At 41.3% G+C, this 13,552-nt stretch overlaps 3 protein-coding genes across 4 annotated transcripts in view; 2 read left to right on the top strand and 1 right to left on the bottom strand.

Moving 5' to 3' along the window:
- Positions 1 to 1,637, bottom strand: part of dlgap2a (discs, large (Drosophila) homolog-associated protein 2a) — a 143,484-nt gene extending 141,847 nt beyond the window's left edge. The window contains exon 1 of the mRNA XM_086128063.1: positions 1,423 to 1,637. Coding sequence (XP_085984189.1) covers positions 1,423 to 1,440 — 18 coding nt within the window. The 5' untranslated portion in view covers positions 1,441 to 1,637. The remainder of the gene's footprint in view (positions 1 to 1,422) is intronic.
- A 199-nt stretch (positions 1,638 to 1,836) lies between these two features.
- On the top strand, positions 1,837 to 8,390 carry erich1 (glutamate rich 1). Of its 2 annotated transcripts, none has more exons than XM_086127619.1 (6): positions 1,837 to 2,274; positions 3,210 to 3,350; positions 3,463 to 3,621; positions 4,703 to 5,098; positions 5,258 to 5,452; positions 7,843 to 8,390. In XM_086127619.1, exons 1-6 carry the CDS (start codon positions 2,256 to 2,258, stop codon positions 7,965 to 7,967), a joined length of 1,035 nt encoding a protein of 344 aa, XP_085983745.1. In that variant the 5' UTR covers positions 1,837 to 2,255; the 3' UTR covers positions 7,968 to 8,390. The 2 variants fall into 2 exon arrangements, with proteins under 2 accessions (XP_085983745.1, XP_085983746.1); XM_086127620.1 differs by having other exon boundaries at positions 1,845 to 2,274; positions 3,463 to 3,609.
- A 1,456-nt stretch (positions 8,391 to 9,846) lies between these two features.
- LOC147196113 (uncharacterized) lies at positions 9,847 to 13,352 on the top strand. The gene is made up of 2 exons (XM_086127621.1): positions 9,847 to 10,046; positions 10,924 to 13,352. The coding sequence occupies exons 1-2, from the start codon at positions 9,996 to 9,998 to the stop codon at positions 11,209 to 11,211; spliced, it is 339 nt and encodes a 112-aa protein (XP_085983747.1). The 5' UTR covers positions 9,847 to 9,995; the 3' UTR covers positions 11,212 to 13,352.
- The last annotated feature ends 200 nt before the right edge of the window (positions 13,353 to 13,552 follow it).

The raw sequence follows: 13,552 nt of genomic DNA, 5'->3' as shown, positions 1-13,552 counted from the left end.
GCCTCAAGAGCAATACCATCACGCTTTAAAACAGACACACACACACACACACACACACACACACACACACACACACACACACACACACACACACACACACACACACACACACACACACACACACACACGGGAGCCTTAACTACCCTTTAAAGTTGTACAGTTCAGATTTTGACACAGAATTACTGTAAAAGCATACATATGTCAAAGCGTAAAACTTAAACGTTTTAAGAGAAACCTCAGTTCACTGAAGGTATTTTGCCTTTTCTTTGGATTTTTTACAAGAATTATTCCAAAAGTTTGTGGGAAACATGGTGACTCATTCAAAGTGGAAAAGCAAATGACAGTCGAATTGTTGTTGAGTTGAGTGGTTGGGTGAAGTATTTCTTCTCGCCAGGTGTAGACCATCGGCACAGGCAAGTACTTCTTGTTACGGTGTGGACAGATAAGACTACTAGAAAATAACACCACAAAGGTTAATCGTGTGAGGAAAACTTACCTAAGCAGTACTTCAATAAAGCTGATATTCCCCCTTATTTTAAACACCTCAGTGATTATGATGTCAGGTGATGTGAAGATGGCAGCAAGCACTGTCATCAGAGCGTGCGCTGTGTATGGTGTATTTTTGCTATGCTGAAGCTGCCATTCCTACACCATATAACTTTGTCTTCCCATGTCTCAGAAAATCTCCTGGAGCTTACACATAGATCCAAACAGACAAAGATAAAGAATGAACATCGTCATTCTCAAACAGCAAAAGAAATAGGCACTACGAGTGAGCTTATCCTGTACTTGCTTTACCAGAATGCAAGTGGGAATAGCATGTTTAAAAAAAAAAAAAGCTGCAAGCTATTATGCAACCTGTTTAATGCACATTTGTAGAGGTACAACATCCTCAATTCATGCAAAGCCTATTTTGTGACACACTTATTCAGTCCTGGCAAGGACTCAATAATCATTGAAGCATATCCACCCACGACAACTACAGCGTGCAGGGAAGAAAATACAGGGTTCTGTTAAAGAAGTTAACCTTGTACTCAGCAGGCTTCTTTCAGCCTCAGTTGCTCCTCATCCACACCTCCTCCCCATGAATTGATGTATTTGCAGAAAACTGAGGGATGGTAATTCATGTCCATCCGGTTTTAAACAAAACACCTGCGCTTTTGTATTAGAATCAAAATGATTGCGACATTAGCGATGCTCTCACAGTTAAATCATGTAGAATTAAGGGTACTAGCAATGCAAGTGTCCCGTTATCTAATTAGATCTTGAATCTTACATATATCTCTAATCATACATATGCACAGCCCATTCTGAATTATATTTTTGTGTATCTGATAAAATACCTCATGCACATGATCACATTTTGTGATGCAATGTGAACACAAAGATTACAATGAAGGAGGGAGGGAGGAGGGTGATTACCTTCTTAAAAGCTGGCATTCTAGGTGGTTCCTCCTTCTGCAAAGTCGCTTCACATGTTGAAATTCCAAGCCAAGTTCAGAAGGCACGTTAAACCCAAGTCAGCCAAGTGATGATGCTGAGCCACGAGGTGCACTCGAGTTGTCTCCTCATTCTTCCCCTCCTCGCTCTCGCCCTGCAGCTGGCTCGACGAATGTTATTCCAGCATTCAAACACCGGGGGGGGCTGTAGTGCATAATACAGAACTGTCATTCAAAAGTTCTCGGCCCCTGTACAGCAATTTACATTGGCCAAATAATCACCTGTCCAATATATTTTGGCCGGGAGGACAAGTGTTTTTTGAAAGGAAAATTGGGATCACATATTCTACTGACTTGTCTCGTCAAAGTATAGTTGTTGACATCTAGTAGCATTAATGTATGCACCTACTTTAAACGCCGAATCATAGAACGTATGTGACACATATCATTATTGCACATATCGGTGCTATAAAGTAGGCAGAGCTTTTCTTATATGGACGCCAGCATGCAAATGCTAATATGTTGAAGGTTGTTCCGGTCCCGGCTTGTTGCCACTTCAGTCCTTCGCTGTCGTGATGCTCGGGTGATGGGGTGATGTGTCACACACCTCGCCGACTAGGCACAAAGGTTCCTGTTTTGGTTGGTTGAATATAACGCATGGTGTTATTTCATTTGTAAGTGTGTCTAAACTATAGTCGTGTGGCAAGCTAATGCTAATGTTCATAAGGTTGCTCGAGAGTTAGCTAGCAATCTTCTCGACACGACTCCGCGACAAGTCACAATTTAGCGTCTTCGCTTTCACGCAGTCCAGCTGACATGGCACACAGGAAAGAAGGTATGTATCACACATGCCGTCATGATCAACTGTACTACATGCCACGAGCGTGTTTCGTTTGTATTCAGTGGCTAGCTAACTTTGCTAGCCAGCCATGTTTGGAGCTTCTGGCTGTAAACAAATGCACGTGTTTCTCTATCTCAAGTTTATCGCCGAAATTAAATGGAAAAGTATAAACAGAAGAGTTCCAATTTTGACTTGCAGTCACTGCAGGCAATGTGCAATGTTACTGTGAAATACACGCACAAACGACCTGATTAATGAATTGCGACAACGCAATATCTGCCCTAAGGTAAAGTAGGTTTGGTAAACAACTGGATATCTGACAAAAATAACAACTCAGTTTGACTGCCGTGGTGCTCGTTATCCCTCTAGGACCTGCATTCCGCTTCTGTCGCCAAGTCAGGACCCAAATAATTGTTATTTTTGAATTATCAGTGCAATAACAGAATAAAACAGACCTGATATTTTAACTTGAGCGAAATGCCACATTGGTGGTTTGACTTCTTTTTAAGAAAAAAACGACATACGAAGGATTATCCTAAAACAACAACCTAAAGATACATGGTTATTGTTTCCGTAACCATCTGACAAGAGCAAAAGAAGCGTTAAGGCTGTGATCGAAATAGTTTGCGCCACCCAAGTTTCCTTTAATGCCTCACTCACATTTTATCAATTAATAAAATCACCATTTAAAAACTGCATTTATGTTTACTTGGGTTATGCGTCTCCGGTATATATATTTGTTTGGTGACCTGATACATTAAAGCGGTGCAAATTATGCAAAAATTAATAATTTGAGAAGAAGACAAATACGTTTTCATGGCAGTTTAGTAACAGTGCAACATAATGTGTTCTTTCATTAAAAGTGTGAGTCACTTGCCCTGGGTATGAGATTGACAATTTGTAAAACAGTTTGTGTGCATTCCGTGCAGTATTCCACTCCAAGGTACTCCAGAAGCTTTACCCTGCAGCCCCTAAATTGGAGAAGGAACTCTCCCCATCATGCATACTAGCAGATGCTTTGGTAAAGAAAAAACAACTGAAAAGAAAAACTCAGCAGGATATTCCTTACAGTAAGATTTGTTGGATTTCTTGACATTGTGTGTAGTTTGCATTACTTCTTGTTTGATGATTAGTATGCTCTGTTGGGGCTTATGGTGAAACTTTTTTTTTTAAATATAATAGGTAATGCAACAATGACACCAAGTGCAGCCATTCGAAGAAGAAAAATGTACACGGTTCTACCTCCTCCTGAAGACTTTGATGCAGAATCGGTGAAATGTGTTACATTATCAAAGCTTGAGAGCACAAAGAGTGGGGAGGGCCCATCTGGTAAGGCTTTGAGTGAGTGATAATCTTCTATTGATATGAATTTGTGATTTGCATAATAATGATAAAGTGGATTTACAAAACATATCTACCTTGAGGTGGCCTCGGTTCTTGAGTACCAGTCAAGTATTTCACTCTGTAAAACTGAGAAACAGACTGTGAAAGTTTTGTTGTTTCTTAGATGCAGCACATATGGTCTTTTAAGCCTGCTGGTCAGATGTTTCATGGAAGAAATTAATTTATCACTGAAGCTACAGTATATTTCATCAAATGTGATTTATTTTTTTTAAATGGTGATAAAGTGGTGTGCTGCGTTTGTCTCTCTTTGCACAAATCACATTTTAATTACAGTTTAATTACAGTGGTGGCTCCTTTCACGGCTCACTGTGCTTATCATCGAAGTTAATGTTGACCCCCGCCTGACGTTATCTCAATGAACAGGACAAAGTTAGCTGGCAAAACAGTTTCTGTTGGTCGATTTTTGAATATTTGTTTTGGATTTCACTTGCCACACTCTTAGGTAAACCTGTGCAATGGGATTAAATGGTGGTGCCAATCAAAATCAATCATTCATTTTTATACAGTGTCCGCTTCAAGTGAATGATGATTCAAAAGGTGAACATAATTTGGAAGTGACAGTGGTTTTGATTAGATACATAAAGCAATGATTAAAATGGAATCTGTAAAACTATGATTTAGGTTGCCTCTTTTTGCTAGTGTGTTTTAGTACAGTTTTCAATATTGTTAGCATGATTACTCGTCCCTTGACTGAGTTGACTCAGCTCACTCCTAAATCTTTCACCTTTGTTTTCATAATTTCTTTGTCACAACGGGATGTAAGTGACAATCACAATATTTTCTTAAAAAAAAACAACAACTCAGAATTTTGGAAAACGTTGCGTAATGTAGGTAAATCGTTTTCCCTATATTGTAGTGCTGTACTGTATTATAACCTGATGTTTGAAGATCATTTAATTTATGGCTATGACTCCATCCGTCCAATTGTTTTGCTTTGAGGTGAAATGACTGATGCTTTTTGATTTTAAAAAAATCAATCAATTAATTCATAAAACAATTTCTTATTCATGCCCTGCAGAACATGCCATACAGGAGTGCAGTGAAGAGCTTGACCAAGAGGTCGAAGCAAATGAACAGAAAAGACGAAGGAAGAGAAGGAAAGGGAGACTAAACCTTCATGCGGATAAAGACGGCACCGCTTCAACAATAGTGTCGAGTTTTGTTCAGATTGGGACGCTGACGAATGAGGAAGGAGTGCGCATGAGCCGGAACAAAAAAAGGAAACTGAAGAAGAAACGGCACAAAGAGAAAATGCTCTCAATGGGTTTGATGCCTCGAGCTTCTGCCCTGGAGTTCACATACCAAAGAGAAAATGAGGAAGATGAGGAGGAGGAGAAGGAGGAAGAAGATGGGATGAGAGCTGCTGAGGTGACAGATTTCCTCAGGACCACAATGGACATCTATAAGTCAGACTGTGAGTGCTGAGCTTTGTTGATCAAAATTGGTATGTTTATCGACTGTGTTGGACGCTGATTAAGGCAGTTCTAAATGTCCACACAATCTCACGGTGGTTTATTCAATTATAAATGTGATAGTGTTGCACCAATTAATGGGGCGTCCTGCGGTCATTTAGCTTTCCTGCACGGGAAGAAGCTTCCTCACCTGCCTGGTGTGTTGGAGGATCTTTTGAGCGGCATCGCCAGCGGAAGCAAGCCCGTCTTTCTCTTGAAGCATCTTCACATTCTCAAGCGATGTATTCAACACAAGGACACAAACAGACTGGGAAAGGCACTGCAGGACCTCAACAACAATACCCTGATGTCCGCAGGTTAGTTATTTCAATGCTGTAGGCGTCAAACTCAAGGCCAGATTACAGCAATGACCGTTTTTTTGTAGCTCGCAAAAGCTTGCCGCAATTATTCCTTGAATTCATTCAAAAGCCATTAAATGCAAGTGCCTTCGTGTGGTATGATAGGCTAGTGTTGTCGCTCAGGCTGCCATAAACAATTATTTTGCTGGGCTACTAGTCACCGATAGTCATCGTAAATAGTCAACCCATTCGGATCATTTGTGAATTGCACCAGCAAGCGGCTACTCTCGTATAACTTTAATTGTGAATACATTTGCAGTTTGCCCCCCCCCCCCCCAAAGATTTACTCCGGGTCGATTTGTCTTTCAATTTATGTGCAATCCAGTTTGATCGTTATTTAAGAAAAGTTATTTTCTGATACCGTGTTTGTATTTTGGGGTATTTCGATAACTTGTGTTTAAGTAATTCATTGAGTATTTAGGTAGCTTTTAGGGAGTGGTTCGTAGACTTAAGAGTATTTAGGTGACTTTAAGGAAGTATCTACCCATATCTAGGAGTATTTTCATTACTTTTAGGGAGTATTTCAGTACATTTTGAGAGTATTTCAATCATCTTTGTGGCGTATTCCAGTAAATGTAAGAATGTTTAGGTCACTTTTGAGAAGTGTTTGAATACATTCAGCATCGTTTAGGTCACGTTGTAGATGAACACGTGGGCCTACTATGCAGCTCTATTTTAATGTTGGTCATTATGGTGGTACATGAAGAGCATTTTTTTTTTAATGTGGTATTTAGTTTAAATGGTTTGAGAACCACTGCTTTAAATTATCACAACATGTGCTGGAAAAGATTTTTAAAAATGTGTATTGGAAAAGTACTTCAACTTGACTTGTGGATGAACGATAAAATAATGAAATAATGAATAATAATTAAAACGTGCACAACATTTCGTCGAGACTTTTTAAGGTGATGCGGTGTGTCTTGTACAACTTTCAGAGGCACATTTGTAAGGTATGAGGTTCTAATTTACCACAAATACGTTTGGTGGGCTTGAGGTCAGGGCTTTCAAGTTCTCCCTTTGCCCAAAAACTTTGGCTCTACAGTCCTTGTTTAATGCTATGGAGCGCTGTCACACTGGAACAGAAAAGGTTCTTCCTCAAACTGTTCCCACAGAGTTGAAAGCAGAGAATTGTCCAAAATGTCATGGTAAGGATGAAGACATACAGTAAGCTTTGAGGGAACGAACGGGTCTAATCCAATCGCTGACTGATTAATGTTATTAAGAGATCTCCGTCACTCGTGTTGTTCCAAGCGTGATCCAAAATAGATGCTCAACAACATCATCGACAGGTCCGTGCAAGTTTGTACTTGTCTTTGTCAGCCCGTGCTTGCCACTCATGCTATACACACTCACACCTCTGTATGGTTCACCTGAGTAAACCTGCCCTGACCTGTCTCAACCTGCCCTCCTCATCCTTCACTTGCACATACATGCCTTTAATTTGCAAAAAACATGCACTTGAACTGAACCACGCATCGCACACATTGACACCTGTTACTTGGCCTTAACTCTTTGTCGACAGCCAATGCACCCCAAGTCCGGAGGCACGTTTTTATATGCGTGATTGGTTAAATGGTTTCTGAATAGGATTAGCAGGGACTTGTCAAGGGTCCACTTGTGTGCCTCGGAAGACGCAAACTAGGAGATTCAACTTCTGAATGCACATCTGTCCATCCACATGGGCGGGATAGGGCCTTTTGAAGTCCACTCTGTTGCCAAGCTTGCTGTCGGGGTTTCCCCCCCCCCCCCCCCCCCTCCCTTTCCTCTCCGTGCACCTGCTCCACAACTGCATGAAAGGCGCTCAAATATGCCCACGGTCTTCACGGCGCATGAGTCATTCTTGTGTCAGTGTTTCATAATGCAACTCCCCCAGCAGATTTGATCAAAGAAGCAGTGTATGAAACAAACTCAGAAAAGGAATCTCTGAATGTTTCTTTTTTTTTTTTTTTTTTTTTTTTTTTGCTTGTGAGGATTATAGAAAGCTATTGACTCACTCCTTCTCTCTCTCTCTCTTTTAAGGGAATGCACTGACCTTCACATCACATTCATGAATTTTGAAATTCTGAACATACCATTTTCTAACTCAATCCACTTCAGTTTAGTTCAATCCAATAACCCATGTGTCTGCAGACAAGCGCTCTGAGAGCAAGTCCCCAACAGCTCTCCCCTTCAGCATAATTTTCTGCGCCGCGGAGTTCCTCCGATAAACCACTTAACTGGTCCACACCTAATGTTCATTTTATGCACACCGAAATAGAATTCTCTCGGACATTTTTTTTGTCCATTAATGTTGCCCTGCAAGTACTTCTGTTCAAGTACCACACTTTGTTGTCTTGTGTTTGTTTCAGAGGAAACAACTGCGGTTGCCACATTGTTCCGTTACTGGATGACAGACATTCTTCCCATGAATGGAGGCAATGATACTGAACTCTCTGAGAAGCTCAGTCATACACCAACACCGTGTCAGGATTAACTATGTTATTTTCATATAGCCACGCTAATAACATAACTGCCTGAGGTAGGGGATGACTTTCCATAGCTCAGTGCAGATGTTGCAGAAAAAATTATATTGGAGTGTTCATATAAAAAAATGTGTCTCGAGTCACCCTGTGATTCGATGTGAATGTTTTGTCCTTGTTTAATTTGTGGAATTTTCTCCCTCTCTTACAAGAATGAAACAAAGCTTTTTGTTCACCCCAATTAAGAAACTTCAGTTGTATTGATCTGTTATTTACCTCATTGTTGTTTTTTCTATGCTGTTCAAATTAATGGAACTTTCTAACACTTGTCTGTCATGTCTTACCCCCAATTACCAGCAAGGCAAATGTCAGCACTGCTGGAAGTCGGTAGTTAGTTGCTGTCATGACATTTAAAACTGGCAAACTTATCAACTATACCAACTGTCTGCAAAACACTGTTCCATTCATTTCAAAAGACAGTCTTTGCTCATTCATTTCCACTCAAAGGGGTGAATAATTTGGAATAAATAACTAATTTAGCAACTTTTGTTCCACAAAGACTTGTTGCCGTTATCTAACTTTATACTAAATATAGAAACACAGCATGTTGGATGCATGTTGCGCTTTGAGCACCCGCGCCCCCTGGGGAGCCTGACGCCAGTTGTATTCTATTCTGGTGCGTTTACCCAAAGCTTGTTGCCAAGGGAGGAGTTCATGATAAGGGCAGAGCATTAACATGACTGGAAAGTGTTATTGTGTCGTGTTGACTCAGAGCTGGTGTCTTCCAAAATTGAACAACTTGCTCTGCGGCAAACGGAATGATCTGTTTGTGTATATAAACTGGGAGCTATGCTGTTATTATTATATGATCACCTGTTGAAGTTAGGGGTTTGCTTACAAAAAAAAAACGTTCCAAGTTTAATATAATAATAATGTGCACTGTATTGCCTGAATTAAGTGCAGATTATTTGATCGCCGACAATTTAGCTATAACTGTGACTCTCACAGATTGGTGGTACCCATGTGGCACACAGGTGGGCACAATCAGCCCATTACAATTACTCCTGATCTCTACTTGTGACTTGCAAAAAAACACAAATGTGCCAAGGGGTCAATTTCTTGGTGGGTCGTGCCCACCCACCAAGTTGATTTCTAAAAACGAATTGTTTTTTTTTTTGTTGTTTTTTAATCATCAGTCGTTATTTTGTGTTGAGAAATACTAGTGTTGAATTGTTGAGCACTCAGACTTACCAAAAGAAATCTTGCTGTGGCTGAACAATTTCTCTTTATATCGGCTAAATTGACATGCCAACATTCAATATATTAATACCTCAAAATCAACAATGTAGGTTTTTCAAAGGCCAGCCAATCCCAGCCGTGATACGTCAGCTCAAGCCAACCGATGACAAATGTCTCCTGGCTGAAATCTTTGCATGCTGTGATTGTCTGTGAGGTGTAATCGTGTATGCGCCACAAAACTCACAACGAGGTGACAATTGCCCCATCACCTGAATCCCGTCAGCATTGTATGCCATTGAATATGTATGATGTTATCGTGACATCGGTTCCCACATTAAGCCTTAATGAATTGAAGAATATACTGTGCATTCTTTCCTGAAGTCCTGCTGTAGGTTTACCTCGTGAATTGATAGGTCAGTGCGTCTGCATGAATTGAGTGAAGTACAGGCCTTGACTTTTTTTTTTTTTTTTAATCTTAAGAATTTTGTAAGACATTTTGAAGATCTGCCTCTCAAAAAATACTGGCGCCTTCTGTTTGCCTACGGTAGGATCTGTCTTGGTTGTGTTTACTTCTTAGTCCCCCGCATGCCAAGTCTTGTAATCTCATTAGAGCACCAACTGCCAAAGCCTGTTATAAAAGGAGACATTATCAGGGTAGGCAAGCCTGCTTTGAACTCGACAGGCTGAAGTGATCGCACACACCAGGGTACAGCTTCTGTTGACGGGTTTCCCCTCCTGGGAGTCCAGGACGGGGAACTGCAGAAACCCGAGTTTTTTGTTCAGTCATCAACAGCACTGGCAAAATGTTTTTCAGACTCCCAATACTGACTCCAGGCTACATCAGGTTGCTGCAGGTGAGATTGAATTGTTCTTATGTTTTGGTATTAGCTGTTTATTCAGGCAGGTAGAAGAGTGACTGCTAAATAAAGGTCCTACGTGGCCTTCGTGCATACAGAGGAGTAGTTCTATAAGACTGATGTAATCACTGCTTTCAACGTAGTGATATTATAGGCACATACACGGCTTAGCCGGAGGCCAAGTATACATCAACTTTATTTCACTAAGCTTTATGCTGCCATCAGGTAGCCGTTTATCTGGCTGGTGACTCAACTGCTTCAGTTCCAAATACAGTGAAATGCACACACGTTGTACTATCTACACACACAGTCATTCCGCGCTACCGTTTCCATAATTATGGTATATGCATTTTGTTTTAGCTCACGTCACATAATTACCTTGTCGGTGACACAAACAATGAAGAAATGTAAGCCTGTGACAGCCCATTGAGTTGTTAATGGCGATGAGAATTGGGCCAGTGCGGTTTCAGGAATGGCTTTTTAACTACCTGCGACACAACTGTTTTGGAAAATGAGGTTTCTATTATTTGCTCTGCTTTGTTTTTGTGAGTCTGCACAAGATTGTCCATGTTGCAAAATAGAGCACAATATAGGAAAAGAGAGACAGGTGGGTCCTATTCTCATGGTCATTACGGGAGAACTGAAATGGGCAGAAGTCTGAGGTGAGACTCATGTAATGGAAAACGGTTTGGTAAATAAGCTACGTAATAACCTGGACTCACTGAACCACAAACTCAGAATATCTATCAATACATATACCTTGAACCAGTACATAATGTTGAATTTTTCATGATGCATTAGGTTGAAAGCTTGCAGGTAACTTGTCGCGCTCCATCCAAGTCCATCAACAGAGTTGTCATCTTTCTTCTCTTAGACCCAGGCCTACCACAATGTGTGTGTGCTGCGTCCACCCGAGAAGACCATGCCTGGCATGGCTATGCTTCTCGGCGCCGTGGGGATCGGGATGTGCGGGTACAGCTCCAGGCAATTGGCTCTCAACCATCGACCTTCCAGCCGTGTGCTGCAGAGTGTTGGCTCGCGTACCGATGCTAGCACGGCAGGCGCAGCGGCGCTCAGGAGCCCCTTCCTGGATGCTACCCGCAAGTCTGGAGCCTGCCAGGAGATCCCACCTCCCTCCTTTGTGGCCCAAAAGTTTGTTTAAAAGAAGCTCATTGGTCCGGTAAAGATTGGCCACGATGGGATGACTTTCAGTAACCACACTGTTGCGTGTTAAAGATTGTAGCTATGCTGGCCCATTGTGTAAATGAGGCCCATGTGCTCTCTGATGACATGCAAGTGGAGTTATCTGAATAGTCAACCTCTTGGCGGAACGTTGAATGTTTGATTCGTTCTCCGGAGTCCTTTTAGTTCTTTAACATTTGTTTTCCTCTCTCACAGCAGTGCGATAGTCAGTGACTGTTTGAGTGATCTGCAGTTTAAACGCTGTATACTGATATCAGAAGTACTGAATGTAGCAACTACAGATTTAATTTCGAGTCATTGGATGAAATTGATTGAGGAATGGCAGTGATCCTTCATACACAGCAGGTATGCTGAAAGTTTCTTAATGGCATGGCCACGCCAAGCGGAAGTAAAAGTACAGGTAATTTAGCAGCCCGTCCCATGATACAGGGTGACCCAAAAAGGTGCGTACCCATATTTTATTCGATAAAAAATGTATATACCAGGGACATCCACAAACAATTGAGGAACTGAAAACTGCCATCACAGCAAAAATAAGAGCCATCCCGAAAGAGGAGTGTGTAAAAGTGATTGACAACTTTGTCAGACGAGTACAGGTTTGCATGCAACGGAATGGTGGACATTTGGAACACATCTTGGGAAAGCCATAAATTGACTAAATATTGACAGAAATAGCTGAAACTCTGGTGAATGGTCTTCCATAAACTGAATAATGTGTGGTTGTAATTTGAAATAAATAGCTTTTTAATCAAACTCACAATTGAAATTTTCATGAGTACGCATCTTTTTGGGTCACCCTGTACCTGTGACGAGGGAGGCGCTAACTAACCTTGAACAAAGCCTTTCAGTAAAACAACCAATTAAGGACAATGTGGAGGTCAGTGCTGGGCATTGTGACTCAATTACTAGCCCTCTAAGAATAGGCTACTAATTGAGTCACAAAGCTTGGTCAGAATGATGAAGTACAGCACGAGGGAGCAGCGCTTTGTTGATTATGCCAGATTATGGGATGGTGGCACGCAAGGTGGGTAGCAGAGTCTAAAATCTGCATTTTCTATACCAATTAACTCACACAGGTGGGAAGCCACACTCTAATGTATGTGGTTTAGAGTCCCTCCATTCTAGCCCATCATAGACAGACAGACCCTGTGCCCCCAAACTGTACCTTTCTCCCTGCAATGCCCACCATTTGTCTCTCTGCATGCATGGGTGTGAATATTACAGCATTGGTGACTGTGTTCAACCCCACTCCCCCCCCCCCCCAAAAAAATTGGAAAGAGAACTGGATGCAAATTGGCGAGGCATTGAGCGTGGTTGAGAATGTGTGCTGTGCCTTAGGGAGAGCACAGGGTCTAACTGTCAAATGGTTAGAAATAAAGTTGTCCCCCCATGTGCGTGATCATAGGCTAAAGGTGGCGTGGGAAATGGTTTCTTGGTTTCGTTCTTGGCGCAAGTTCCTTGCTGAAGAGCAAATCTTATTTGTGACAGGTTGGGGGTTAATTTAGAAAGACAATCATCAACTTTTTCAACTCCGTCGTATAAAGAGATTCCAAAGAAAAATAACAAAAACTAATGTTGGTTCTGATGAGGGAGAATCTGTACTACATGCACACATGCACGTATAGTATGTCCTACTTTTCCGACTGGACACAGAACCACATTCATGTTAGGAGAATGCTCTCTCTGGAGTGCATAATCAATATGCAGTGGGTTGCACATTGTTTTTAGTCGGCATTGCACTATTGCATATTGAGCACAGGGCTTAAAGAGAACCCACTGATCTCAGTTTTTGGATTTGGGAAGGAGGAGAAGATGACTTGGATCACACCTCTTTGCAGGAAAAACTTTTTGATTCACCACTCTGTTATTAAGGATTACTGCCCAAGATGTGCACTGCAAAAAGGGAATATAGAGTATTGCCAATTTCTGGATTCCCAACATGTTGTATAGGTTCAATTATATTAATACCATAGATTTATAACGTCTGTGAACAACCATGATGTCACCTGGTCCTTTGAAATGTCAGTTTTGCTCCGTTCGTGATACAAGTGAGATGTAATGAAAACAATTCATGTAAAATAAAATATTTAGCAAATTCCATGTTTTGCTGGTGTCTGCGTGTAACATTCTTTTCATGTGTGACTGCATTAATTATCGATGATGATTATTATAATAATTATCCATCTGTCCGGTCATTATCGGAACCTCTTGTCCTCACGAGGGTCACGGGCATGCTGGAGCCTATCCCAGCTGTCTTTGAGCAATTGGTGGGGTACACCCTGAACTGCTTGCCAGCCAAT

This window comes from Hippocampus guttulatus, chromosome 13 (genome assembly GCF_054856545.1).
Source record: "Hippocampus guttulatus isolate MCC_2025c chromosome 13, RoL_Hgut_1.0, whole genome shotgun sequence".
Lineage (NCBI taxonomy): Eukaryota > Metazoa > Chordata > Actinopteri > Syngnathiformes > Syngnathidae > Hippocampus > Hippocampus guttulatus.
Note: the sequence above shows the minus strand (reverse complement) of the source record. Positions and strands in the feature narration are given on the sequence as shown.

Coding starts and splice junctions, on each gene's coding strand:
- LOC147196113 (XM_086127621.1), top strand. CDS start 9,996: ATGTTTTTCAGACTCCCAATACTGACTCCAGGCTACATCAGGTTGCTG. Junction 10,047..10,923: donor GCTACATCAGGTTGCTGCAG/GTGAGATTGAAT, acceptor TTCTTCTCTTAG/ACCCAGGCCTACCACAATGT.
- erich1 (XM_086127619.1), top strand. Junction 3,622..4,702: donor CCCATCTGGTAAGGCTTTGA/GTGAGTGATAAT, acceptor CATGCCCTGCAG/AACATGCCATACAGGAGTGC. Junction 5,099..5,257: donor GGACATCTATAAGTCAGACT/GTGAGTGCTGAG, acceptor GCGGTCATTTAG/CTTTCCTGCACGGGAAGAAG.